The sequence below is a fragment of the Panthera tigris genome, chromosome B3 (assembly GCF_018350195.1).
Source record: "Panthera tigris isolate Pti1 chromosome B3, P.tigris_Pti1_mat1.1, whole genome shotgun sequence".
Taxonomy (NCBI): Eukaryota; Metazoa; Chordata; class Mammalia; order Carnivora; family Felidae; genus Panthera; species Panthera tigris.
The window spans coordinates 41678683-41691662 of NC_056665.1; the positions used below are offsets into that span (position 1 = coordinate 41678683).

General features: G+C 37.5%; 1 protein-coding gene across 1 annotated transcript in view; it reads right to left on the reverse strand.

The window, feature by feature from the left end:
- Positions 1-2479: 2479 nt before the first annotated feature.
- The window catches only part of RAB8B (RAB8B, member RAS oncogene family), a 55968-nt gene continuing 45467 nt past the window's right edge, over positions 2480-12980 (reverse strand). Inside the window, exons 4-8 of the mRNA XM_042988705.1 lie at positions 11091-11168; positions 10027-10116; positions 8451-8516; positions 5871-5921; positions 2480-5025 (exon numbers count right to left, since the gene is read on the reverse strand). Coding sequence (XP_042844639.1) covers positions 4933-5025; positions 5871-5921; positions 8451-8516; positions 10027-10116; positions 11091-11168 — 378 coding nt within the window. The 3' untranslated portion in view covers positions 2480-4932. The remainder of the gene's footprint in view (positions 5026-5870; positions 5922-8450; positions 8517-10026; positions 10117-11090; positions 11169-12980) is intronic.

Sequence of the window (12980 nt, forward strand, 5' to 3'; positions counted from 1 at the left end):
AGGGACAGGGGTGACACAGGAGAAGGGTGTAAAGGTAGAAGAGAAAGAGCTGCGAGTTCTCTGAAGGGTAGGGGGGGAGGAAGAGTTCAGAGAAGAGGCAGTGAGTGGTGCAAAGTGCACAGAATGGAAAAGATGCCTCTATTCCAAAAGGAAGGAGTGAGGATGAGGGTTGGCGATGGGCAGCCAGCCCATAGGAAGCTATCGGTTGGGGAGGAAGAGGTGGCTAAGAACCTCGTGTTTGATTGATGCTTTTCTCTGTGAGGCAGGAGGTGAAAGACCTATCTACTATGAGTGAAGGGAGAGAAGTAGGAAGCTCGAGAACCGTGAACGTTCAAAATGGTGGTGGGGCTGAATGCGAAAGGCTATGGCCAGGAATGTGCACAAGCATAGTGGCCAGGAATGTGCACAAGCATAGTGGTAGGACAGCAATAGGTCCAGGGCCTTAATCCATGGGTTTTGGAAGGGAAAACAAAACAACAGAAACTACACTTGTGAGGACTAAGAAGGGAAGGCTACAGTTCTAGAATAGAACAACCTCAATGTATGCTGATGTAGGTATGAGCAGATGTGGCCATTTTTCTAAGTTTTAAACAACTTCAAGTCAGATATGTTTGCTAACATATCTTAAGTCTACCACGGTTTGAATCACACACACTTAGCAAACTTGAAGAAACATTTTTTAAACGTGCAGTCCATTTCAGAGTCGGGGGTGTTTTCATTATGTAGTTTTTATTTTAGACGAACATTATTGTAAAAAAAAGTTCACCTGGAATAAAGTCCATTAAAAAAAAAACAACACAGCATCAGTTATCAGTATACAGTTAATGAATTGGCTTAAACAAGATTAACCACATGACAGGTTCACTTTATCTGCAGGAGCTTTTCACAATAAGCCGTTGAAGCAAAAAAAAAAAAAAAAAAAAAGAAAGAAAAAAAATGCCGAAACATACACAATAGGACAATTCTATGGAAAGACTAGATATTTCCCACTAGGGGCATGATTTTAGTCAAATCGTTTATGGCGTTTTGCATTAAAGGAACTACAGTGTCAGCTGCAAACAAACAAAATAAAACCCATCTGTAAGGCCATAGGAATGAATTATAATAATTAAATTCACATTTTAAAAAAGGTAAGAAAATGAAACAAGAAGTTTCTATTAGTTCTTGGCAATAAGAGATGCAATTGCATATGGCACAAGCATTGCAAAAAACAAAGTAAAATTTGAAAATATCCCTAAAATAACTGTTTGCTAATTTTCACTTCTGTAAATTTCAGTCATTTAGAATTTTTTCATATTGAACATGACTCCCGTTAATATTATTAGTCTAAAAAAAAAAAGACTGATTCTCCTGTAAAATTGTGCTGGGATTTAAGTTTTTATTAGCATATCATGTACCTCTAGGACAAGGAATTTCATTTTTAGACATTCCTTTTTCCTCCCTTCTTTGGATATCACAAGAAGGAAAAGGAATGGTCCTTTCTGTTAAAAGAAAAATTCTAAAAAACCCGACAGCAGAAATGAGTGCTTAAAATCTGAGCTAAGTAAACCAACGTAATGAAATGCTGTTTTAAAATTTGAAGCTCAGAAGTCCATCTTTAAAGATTAAGTACTAAATTTATAAAGAAATCTAAGTCATGAACTAGAAAAGAAAGTCTCCTTAAATGTATCACTTACTGTTCACAGGAAAAACTTTGTAAGTCTTAATACAGATTCTCAGCATTCAGAATCCGTAAAATGGAGTTATAATCTCTTACTTAGAAATTTCTGCAAACATTTATCTATATTGCACAGCTAAATTTCTTAATGTAGACAGGGCGAGAATACCTTTTTTGCACTAAGTGGATATGACGTGTATGTTCTATTCTAAAGTAAACTATCTCCTACCTCTTCCAATGATGTCTTTAGTCCAAAACAAAACATAAAATCTAAATGGTGCCGGATGCTTAAAGGCTGGCTCACTGTTTTTCTACCAGGTATTAGAATACTAGTTAGCTAAATGAGGTATAATTAAAAAATAGTCCTTCAGAGTAAAGAGTATAGTCTTCGGAACATTTATAACAAAGACTGCACAAAATGCTCACGTAAATAGTAAGAAACCCTGTGGCGCCTCCTAACCGACGCACAGGTGGTTATTTTCTCATAATCTGTATGAAGTAAAACATAGCGAAAATAAATTCCCAGCGAAACATCTTACAATCAACTGGTTTACATGCTAACTTAGTTACAGCACATTTTCATGGTCTGACATCCTCAGACTCTATTTGAAAAGGTCTAGTCCAATCACTGTCAAAAATTCGCACACGGACAATAAAGTGCAGCCACCGAACCACTAACTGCTGCCAAAGTCTGCGTGTACCTTTCCCCTAAGACCACAAACATGTTCACGCAAAACTAGATTTCTTCAGTTTCAGCAGGGAACAGACAATTATCTGTCACTAAATTCATCTACAAATAGAAAAAATAATGCACTGTAGGTACATTATGAAGCAAAGTGGAGTATTTATTGGGGCATTTTACCATGCAGAAAGGGAATTTCCTATGGTCTTAGCTCAAATTATATACAATTCAGCAAAGCTACATGTAAGAAAATAGCAAGGACAATTTATTTCTATATAACAGAGCATATATCCCCAAATTGCTGCTACTTCAAAGAGCACTTTTAGACTCATCACTTTTACAGGCTCTTTCAAAGGGAAATTCATGGAGACTAATTATTAACCCATATAAGACAAAAGAAGAGAGAAGGAATAATTCAGAAGCAAAGCATTCTATTAAAAAAAAAAAAGCCTAACCACAGAAAATGTCAGTTTTGGTTTGCAGACAACCCCTGAGATATAAACCAAAGTGTTAAGACACCAAATAGTCAGAGGTAAATTACTAGAATTACATTCATACATGGTGTCATAGCACTTGCCTTTTAGAAAGTACTTTGTTACCATTCAGAAAGCTTAACCGCTTGGATATTTTTTCGGAAGATTAGCAAAGACAAGATGTTTCTAATAAATTATTTTTTCTTTCCAAAAATGTATCTAATTTTAAGATGGTAGATGTACAATCAGCTTTCAATCGAGCAATTACTGATTGTACTGGGACACCAGCAGGTGCCTCTAAACTGATAGGTAAATAAAAAAAAAAAAAAATCAAGAAGGCTGAAATTTGTCAACATTAAGTTTAGCGTATCCATCAAAAATAGCTCTGGTATATTTGCTGCTGCTAAACTGGACGTAAGTTTTCAAACAAGTACTAAATAAAGGTTGACTGGTCCAAGCATTCTAACGCTATGTCTTAATTTGAAGCACAATGCTCTGTGGTAACAAGCAATCCATTTCCATTTTCCCCTCCACTCTAAACTATCAAGCATGGTGGTACCCTCCATGAAACAAAAAGGACCTAACAGGAAGAGTGATTATTAAGAGAGTTCATTTCCCTAATCACCGATTTATTACTCCCTTCTGTGTTTTGACACTGAAGGCTAGGATAAAAGCAATGTCAAAATTATCTGAATTTGGCACATCTACAAAAGGTATACCAGTACCAGTGTTTGGTGAGAAAGGCAGCTAAGCTCTTGGTTGGCTTTGACCCAAATGACTGGACCAAGTTCTGTAACAATGAACCTGAACAGATGGAACTGGGTTCTACACATTCAACAACAGCTGTTTTAGAATGGAAACCTTACTCATATTTTCTCTAACAAAAGGGCAAGACTTTTCCTAGAGGCTGCACTAGGTCTAGGTCTAATTATCTTTATTTAAAAAAAAAAAAAAAAGAAGCCCAAATAAAACCAGAATAAAAAATCTTTATGTTTACCATCACCAAGAGCTATCTCTATTAAATTTATATCAACAAGTTAATCTCTCTCCCTGTAGGTAAGCTTTCTATGAACAAAGGTCTAAATATAATTCTCGTTAACTCTTGCAGACAGGGATTACAGTAGGAACTGGGTATTACAAACGAAACCAGCAAGCTAGGGAGTGAACCTAAGAAAAAAATATATTACGTATGCTGATGTGACGGAACAATAGGACGCTGAAATAAAACCCAAATGGTACATCTCTCTGCCTGTATAAAATTCAGCTCAAGAAGTTCACAATTAGAAACAGACAACAATGTTCAAATATGTTATGTTTTAGATAACTGAGCAGTTACAACAGGTCAAAAATAGGAAAGAACAGTGAATACAAACCCCAGGAAAAGTGAGCTTAAGGTGATTTCCAAATGTAGCTTCTACAGATGAGGCAGAGGTAATCAATTGAAAAAGTGATTTCTTCAGCTACCCAAACTCTCTGACCAAAAGGCCAGGAATGAAGCAAAATTCTCAACCACCTGGAGAAATAAATTGCGGCCTCTGATGAATAGATGGACATTTTTATGAACTTTTAAGATGAATTTTATCAGAATTTAATGATTCTTATTGAAGGAAATCACAAACTAGAGCCCTTAAAAAAATTCTATCAATGCAATAACATTTGGCCACATGAACCAGACCCAACATCTTTTAGTTTTAGCATATTAATCTCTGCGTTAAATGTTTTACTTTTTTCAAACACCCCCAAGTGCACAAGTTTGTCTAGAACTTCACAAGGCAAAAGTGTGCAGATACGAGTCTGAGACTGTGCTGTAGCAGGGACAGGCTAACACTGATGTGCAAAGTGAAAAAGAAAGATAGCAGCTTCTGGGACAAACCAAAGAAAAAACAAGTTAAGTCCTGCGTATGTCTCCACTTCATTGCTTCCATGTTTGAAAAAAGGAGCCTGTTATCTTTCTAGGCCACGAGGCTGGAACCCACGTGGCGTTCTGTGTCGAGAAGTCTAGGTTCAGTGGTGTTCTCCGCAGCAGCCGGGCGGTGTGGTTCTGAGGCTGGCTGACCTGTGCTTTCAGAGAAGCCGGAAAGGGTCCTTTAGGTGTGCTGCAGTCTCTCAGAAAGAGTTCATCAAAGTAGCGAGCAACGGAAGAAACTGGTCTTCTTTGATCGGTTTTCTGTTATTTTCACTGGTCCACCTGCCCCTGATGAATTGCTGTCATTCTAAAAAAGGGAAGATAATAAAGTTACCATGCAAATTGAAGTTTCATGGTTTGGATCCAATTATCTAAAAAACACAAATATCAAATAAAACCATAAATGCGTATTCAGTAGAGTTTTTTTTATTAGAAAGTAACTCGTTAGGCTCTGACATTGTTTCTTTGGAAATGGTGGATTCAAACGGGAAAAATATTTTTAGGATAGCACCTTTTATGTTAACAATATATTAGACAGGAAGCTCCTATTTCCAGTTCAGAGAAATTATAGCCAAAGGCCTGTAAAATTTCAAGGGTAATGAGGGAAACGATGTTAAGATATTGGTATAGGCAATCCTCTTGTTAGATGTCGGAAGAGTTGGTAACATAAGGTATACAATTATATTCAGGCTTCAGGTTAAAACAAACCTCCAATGTGGTCCTAATGATTCATCACTGAGATCATGTCTAATTTAAGCAAACGTTAACAACTTTAAGATCATAATTACATATAGATATAAGTATCTGTCGCATGAAAACTAAGCTACATAATTTTATGGCAAAAATTTAATTTGTGTCATTAACATTTTAATTATTCTGGTCAAAATTCCATTAAAGACCACCTTTAAGAGTCAGATGAAAGAACTGAGGCAGCTGTGGTTCAGAAGTAAGAAACGTGAAGAAACAGAAATAAGAATCAAAGCTCAACCAGGTGAATACGTGAGTCCAGAAAAAAAGGAGGCAACGTGAATATATCATAATCAGGCCTATCCTTTTAATCAAATAAAAGCACGAATCAAATTAAACAGCATGAATAAGACCACAAATTTAACAAATAGCATAAAGAAAATAAAAATGATAAGTGATACAAACCATTTTTCTGTTGAGTTTTGTCATTATATCCCGTGCAAGTGTAAAAAATGCCTAAAGGTAAACCAAACATTTTATTATTATATGTTTATAGCATATTTTAAAATAGAAATGTGGAATTTTCATTAATTCATTATAAAGTATATTATTTGACACCTTTTAATCGAGAAAAGGACATAACTACAATCATAGTACACACTTGAATAGCCTCTTATTTTTCAATGATATCGTAAACACTTCCAGTGTTATAAAACTGTCATGCATTCACTCACCAAATATTTTCTGCACATAATATCCGGCACAAGTTTCTAATGTGACACTGGCTGAGTTATGGGTAGCTTTCTCGGTGCACCAAGAGCACCTAGTGGGGCGGAGGCTCTAAGTCCCGCCACGTCCTCAGAGAGGGACACAGCACCTGGTTTAGGAGATGCTGAATATCTGTTTAATCACTGAATGAATACCTAGAGCTCTAGAATCTGTTTTCCCAAAAACCTCTACCTTTTATCTCCAATCTCCTCCCTTTCAAACTGCTTTCACTCTTGTACCGAGAATATATCATCTTCCATGTCTTAGCTCAGCTAAATTCCCCACCATGGAAATCAGTTCAAATGGAAGCAGGACAAATCTGACTAATCTCACTTTGTGTCTAGTGTCTCTTGACCCAAACCACACATTTTTTAACTATCATCTCTACTTTGTTTCTACAGAGCCAGGACTTTTTCTTTTTTAAGATTTTATTTTTAAGTAATCTCCACACCCAACGTGGGGCTTGAACTTACAACCCTGAGATCAAGATTTCGCACGCTCCACTGACTAAGCCAGCCAGGCACCCCTCTACAGAGCCAAGACTCTTAAAGCACCTTCAGTTGTCTCCATGCTAAACCCACTGTTGTCACTTTCTTTGTTCCCAAACACTCCTGATACCCCCAAAGATGTTCAGCAGGATTATGTCCAATCAAGCCAAATAGAAACAATGTGACAACCGCTATCATCACTCATTATCAGTGTTGCACTGTCACACTGGTCACCTGTGGGTCTAAGTTTCTAAAGAAGCCCATCCTAGTTCTTATGACAAGCCAACCGCACTAAGTTAAAGCTCTGGGCAAACTGCTAATTTCTGTAGAACACCTGGTCAGAATAAGCAGCTCAGGCAACTCCCCAGCTCTGTGTTTCCATAACTCAAAGCTTGCTCTAAGCCACAGGTGTGAGTAGGGTGCACAAAAAGGGACCTACACCTGCTCCATTAAGCCAGGGTATGGAGTTCATTCTGGGAGAGCAATCCTATCTGGGCCATCTCAGTGAACACATTTTCTTCTGTCTCTACCAAAGAGGCTCCCCTTTTTCTGCTTTTTTGTGGCAAGCGGATCTATGCTTATCTATGCTTATGTAAATAAATCAAAAGAAGCTTCCTGTTTCCTAACACCCATTAGCCAACCCGGAAAAAAAATTAGTTTTATTGAAAACAAAGAAAAAGTTCTGATCAGTGTTCACTAGCCAATAAAGTCATTTCAATCTCGATTTTTAGCCATAATGTTATGGTGAGTGGTGAGTAGCCTAAGAAATTAAATGTCTACAAAACCATCAACATTATTGTTTATTGAGTTACATGTATTAACGCACATATATCATTTTTGTGATCAGTTTAAAAAATGTTTTTAAAAATGAAAATATTATTAACCCCCAAAAAAAAAAGAAAAAGAAAAAAGAAAATATTATCAACAACTCTGCCGGTGATAAATAAAATCTATTCTTAGAAGTCTTTAGATGATTTGGTTGTCTTTAACAGTTAACTTACTGAAAATGTATTAAAACTACTCTCTGATAGACACACTTATTTCTACTAAATACTGCTGTGTTACAATGTATCATGCTTAATCTAAGGGAACCTGTTCAATATACGGTCTCTCTCTTGAGAGAGTACCGACATGAAAGTAATTAAGACTCTCCTGCTACAGGCTACTATAGTATGACAGGAACCATGATAAATGAGCAGAGGACACTATGCTTGGTCAGCGAGTGCAGGATTTCCAGCTTCCCAAACAAAGGGCAAAGGTGAACTTAAATGGAACTTTTACCTTCTGTTCCGTGAATCTTAACTGAGCAATCTCATTATAGCCCACATGGAGGCTGGGTGCATTTAACAACCTGAGTCCGCGTAAAGTGAGAAGCACAGAAGTTCACAAGATGGAGGTGGAGTTCCCACAAGACATTTACTAAGAAAATGACAAGACGGGGTGCCTGGGTGGCTCAGTCAGTTAAGCGTCTGACTTCACGTCAGGTCACGATCTCGCGGTCCGTGGGTTCGGGCCTCGCGTCGGGCTCTGTGCTGACAGCTCAGAGCCTGGAGCCTGCTTCAGATTCTGTGTCTCCTCTCTCTCTCTGCCCCTCCCCTGCTCATACCCAATCTCTCTCTCTCTCTCTCTCTCTCTCTCTCGCTCGCTCTCTCAAAAATAAATAATAAAACATTTAACAAAATTAAAAAGAAAAAAAGAAAGAAAATAACAAGTCTTGGACAGTTGTTTGAACACAGGTACCTAAGCTCTAATGCTACCCCAGAGAAGTCATCAAACATTTCTTTCTTACCTCTTCTACATTTGTACTGGATTTTGCACTTGTCTCCAAGAATTTAATCCCATAGTCAATTGCTAACTGAAAGGCAAACAGAAACATTTAAATTCAGTTCAATTTGCTTCAACATATAAAGCATTTCCATTTTCTAGGTTTCTCAAAGTCCCAAAGGTACAGTATGCAGTTGAGAACTCTTGTGGTTCTCAAATTTCTTTGCTTTCTTCTATTTTTTGAAATGTAGACATCCAACTCATTCATCATAAGTAAAATGGCACTGCTTCCACTCAAAACACCATTTGAGTACTTCTTTTTTTCTATTATGCTCCAGTTCTCTAATATACTTACAAGAAAAACTGTGATGGGCAACTGGGTGGCTCAGTCAGTTAAGCGTCCGACTGTTGGTTTCAGCCCAGGTCATGATCTCATGGTTTGTGAGATCAAGCCCTGCATAGGGCTCTGCACTGATAGCATGGAGCCTGCTTGGGATTCTTTCTCTCTCCCTCTCCCTCTCTCTCTCTCTCTCTGCCCCTCCCCTATGCGTGCATATACTCTCTCTCTCTCTCTCAGAATGAATGAATGAATGAATGAATGAATAAATTAAAGAAGAGGAAGAAGAGGAAGAAGAAGAAGACGAAGAAGAAAAAGAAAAGAAAAACTATGAAACAGACACTCGCTCCTACCATTAATTTGGGATTCATTGACGTCTTTTATCTGCTCCCAAAGTACAACTCTCCCAACAGTCACTATACGGACTTTTCATTTTTTTTAATAAATTGGTGCAGGAGATAATGAAAGCTTAAAATACTAGGTACTCAATGCTTTCGTTTTTATTTGGTTTCTATTTCCATCTACTCCCAAAAAGCTCCCAGTTCACTTAAAATACAAAGACTAAATGAATGTTCATAGGGGAAAAGTTTGCAGTCAGATTTAAAAACAAAATGTATTTTGTATGTATCACTAAAAAAAGGCACAGCAAAATTCCAAGACTTAAAAATTGAAGCCTCTAAGTTAATTTAGAAAATGTTAATTTAGAAAATTTAGAAGTAAATATGTACATATAATAAAGGTTTTTGCTTTTTTTGCAGGATGCAAAATAGAGAAATCCCTGTAAATGAGATCCACAGCTTTGATGAGTTACAAGCAGTTTATTCATAATGACCTAAACCTAATGTGTAGTAAAATATTCTTAGGGAAAAAAAGGAACTGGACTATGATTACTATTTAAACTTCACTTATTCTATTACTTTTACTTGAAGAGAATGATTTACTTGACCTTTAAAACTGGACATTTTCACACAGATATGGAAGAAATAGCCTGAACTCTAAGCTGTAGGAATCTGAAAAAGGACTAATTTGTATCTCCCAGAAAACAGCAAATTCTTCAGGAATGAGTCATGACTACACATTATATGGGGATGGATCTCGAATACTAATTCACAACATTCAAGTATGGATTACATCTCTTTGTTGTTTTTTAAAGGATTAAAATCACAGATACTTTTCAAACTGAAACCAATAATTAAATAATACTAAGAAAATAAACGCTTAGTGTGAATAGATTCCAATCTTTATGCATTCAGTTCAAATTTACCTTCTCTCCTCTTTCTTTTGACACTTGTCTTTTGTCATTCATATCACACTTGTTACCCAGGATCATTCTTTCAACGTCTGAAGAGGCATGCTGCAGGGAGAAAATAGTACGTTATAAAAACAGCCTGAGAAAAACACAGGTATTCAATAGACAAATCCTAACCTGTCAGTAACATATCCATAAATTTAATAATAAGACAAGCTTTTACTCAACACAGGGTCTGATTCAGAGGAAAATGTAAAAGATGGGAGGAGGGAAGAGCTACAGCTTAAGAGTCCGTGCTAACTTTTCCCTCAAAGGCTTGCGGTCATTCTCATGCCTTTTTTTGGTACATGAACAAACAGAAATAAAACGGACGGTTAGTCCAACAACAAAACTTCCAAATATTAGTTTAGAAGGAAACTAAAGGATTTAGAAGGATTACCAAATATTAGTAAAGAAGGGGGGAAAAAAAACCCAGTACTGAGTGGGCCAATGAGGAAGGGACTCTGGCTTCTGAACTACTTAAAATATAAATTCATGTAGGTTAATATAAATGTGTACAAAATGATTTTAAAGTCAGATTGCTTTCTGAAATGTCAAAGACATAAAAACACATCTTAATACCAGTCAATCTGGAATTAAACCAGATTTCAAATACGTTAAGATGGAGAAAATGTTAGAAGGGAAAACTGATAAGATGTTGGAATAGAGAGGTATCTTTGCCAGTCCAACGGCAAGAACCTGGGGGTCAGATGTTAAAGCTCTCGGAAGGAGCGCAAGCAAGTCTCTTCTGTTTTCTCATGTGTGAAACGGGGGACTTGGATGAAATTATTTTCAAGATCCGGCCCAAGTTTAGAATTCTGTGAAACTGCTGTCCTGGCTGTACCCCCCTGTCTGACAGGGTCACCAGGCTGGCAGCACCAGAGATCTCTCCCTCTGTGGTGCTCCTCAGAGCGAGGGGGCCTGACCTGGCCGTGCCCTACTTCGTGGCAGCTCAGCCGCCTCTTCCAGAAACAGAAGGAGCCCTTTCAAGTACTCAGCAGGGCTCCTCCGTAGCATCACCATTCTCTTTCCATACATACCTCTTCAATGTTTCTTATCCAGTTTTTAATATTGTCGAAGGACTTTTCATTTGTGATGTCATAGACCAGCATAATTCCCTGTGACAAGAAAATAACATCTTTATTTAGTACTTCATATACTTAAAGTAATAGAATATAATGGCAGTGTACCCCTACCCTCCAGAAACCATTTTTTGTCCTGTGTCCTTTTTAATGAAATACAATAAAAAATTTAAAGTACAGAGAAGCAAAAATAAATAAATAAATACTTCCATCGTCTCACCATGTAAATAGATAGTCTGTAAACATTTTTACTCTTAACCTTTAATGAATTAGTGATTGCAGTAAAGGTGATACACCCTTTCTACCAGACTTCATGTGATAAGAATCAGCACTAACTGGAGCTAAAAGGGTATTTAAGTTAAAACAGAGATAATAGCATTGAAAGAAAGAGATAATCACTTCTGTTGTCTATTTGTTTATTACAAGTAGAAATGTCTTGCTTCTTACCCCTATACTAAGATTGTAACCATACTACTTTCAAATTATTTCCTGGGACGTCTGGGTGGCTCAGTCAGTTAAGCATCCTACTTCAGCTCATGTCATAATCTCACAGTTCATGAGTTTGAGCCCCACATCAGCCTCTGTGCTGACAGCTCAGAGCCTGGAGCTTGCTTCAGATTCTGTGTCTCCCTCTCTCTGCCCCTCCCCTGCTCGTGCTCTGTTTCTCTCTCTCTCTCTCAAAAACGAACAGTTAATAAAATTTAAAAAGTAAATAAAAATAAAATTATTTCTTTTTTTTAAAGTTTATTTATTTATTTGGGGGCGGGGGGGGGGGGGGGACGGAGAGAGCAGGAGAGAGAGAGAAGCCCAAGCAGGCTCCGCACTGTCAGCACAAAGCTTGGTACAGGGCTCAAACTTGAGAACCACGAGATCACGACCTGGGCCAAAAGCCAGACGCTTAACTCACTGAGCTAGCCAGGTGCCCCAAAAAGATAATTTTTAGGGGCACCTGGCTGGCTCAATTGGTAAAGACTCTTGATCTCAGGATTGTGAGTTTGAGCCCCACGCTGGATGTAGAGATTACTTAAAAATAAAATCTTTGACAATAAATAAATACAATAAAATTATTTCTTTTTATATGGGCTAATCAAAATGTCACTATCATCTACGTAAATCACAGACACTTAAAACAGAATACATTTGTTATACAGGTTTAATGAAAAGCAATGTCATCGTATCTTTAAAGACCCTCACGTCTGGTATTTCTAAAAGGCTTATCTTCTAAATGTATCAGCCGATGCTTGTAAAATCTCTATCACCAGACCACACTCCTATACTAAGTGCTAGATCTACCTATCTATCCATCCATTCAACAAATATTTAGCGAGCACCCACTATGTGTATGATAACATACTTAGTGCTACCAGCAGTGAACAAGATAGACAAGGCCCCTTCCTTTCAAGCACGGCTAGCAAAGAAAACAATAAACAATAATTATACTAGTAATTATAACTCGCCATTGCTATGAAGAAGCATGGGGAGTTTTATATATACATATTTAATATATATATTAATATTTAATATATATATATATATATATATATATATATATATATATACTTTTTAATGTTTATTTATTTTGAGAGAATGACAGAGCGGGAGCAGGGAGAGGGGCAGAGAGAGAGGGAGACACAGAATTCGAAGCAGGCTCCAGGCTCTGAGCTGCCAGCACAGAGCTCAACATGGGGCTCGAACCCACAAACCACGAGATCATGAGCCCAGCCAAAGTCGGAGGCTCAACCGAAGGAGCCACCCAGGCTCCCCACCATGGAGAGTTTTGAATATAAATGCTAATCTAATCTGGTTGAGGAGATAGGGGTGGTCAGAGAAGGCTTCCCGGAGAGAACG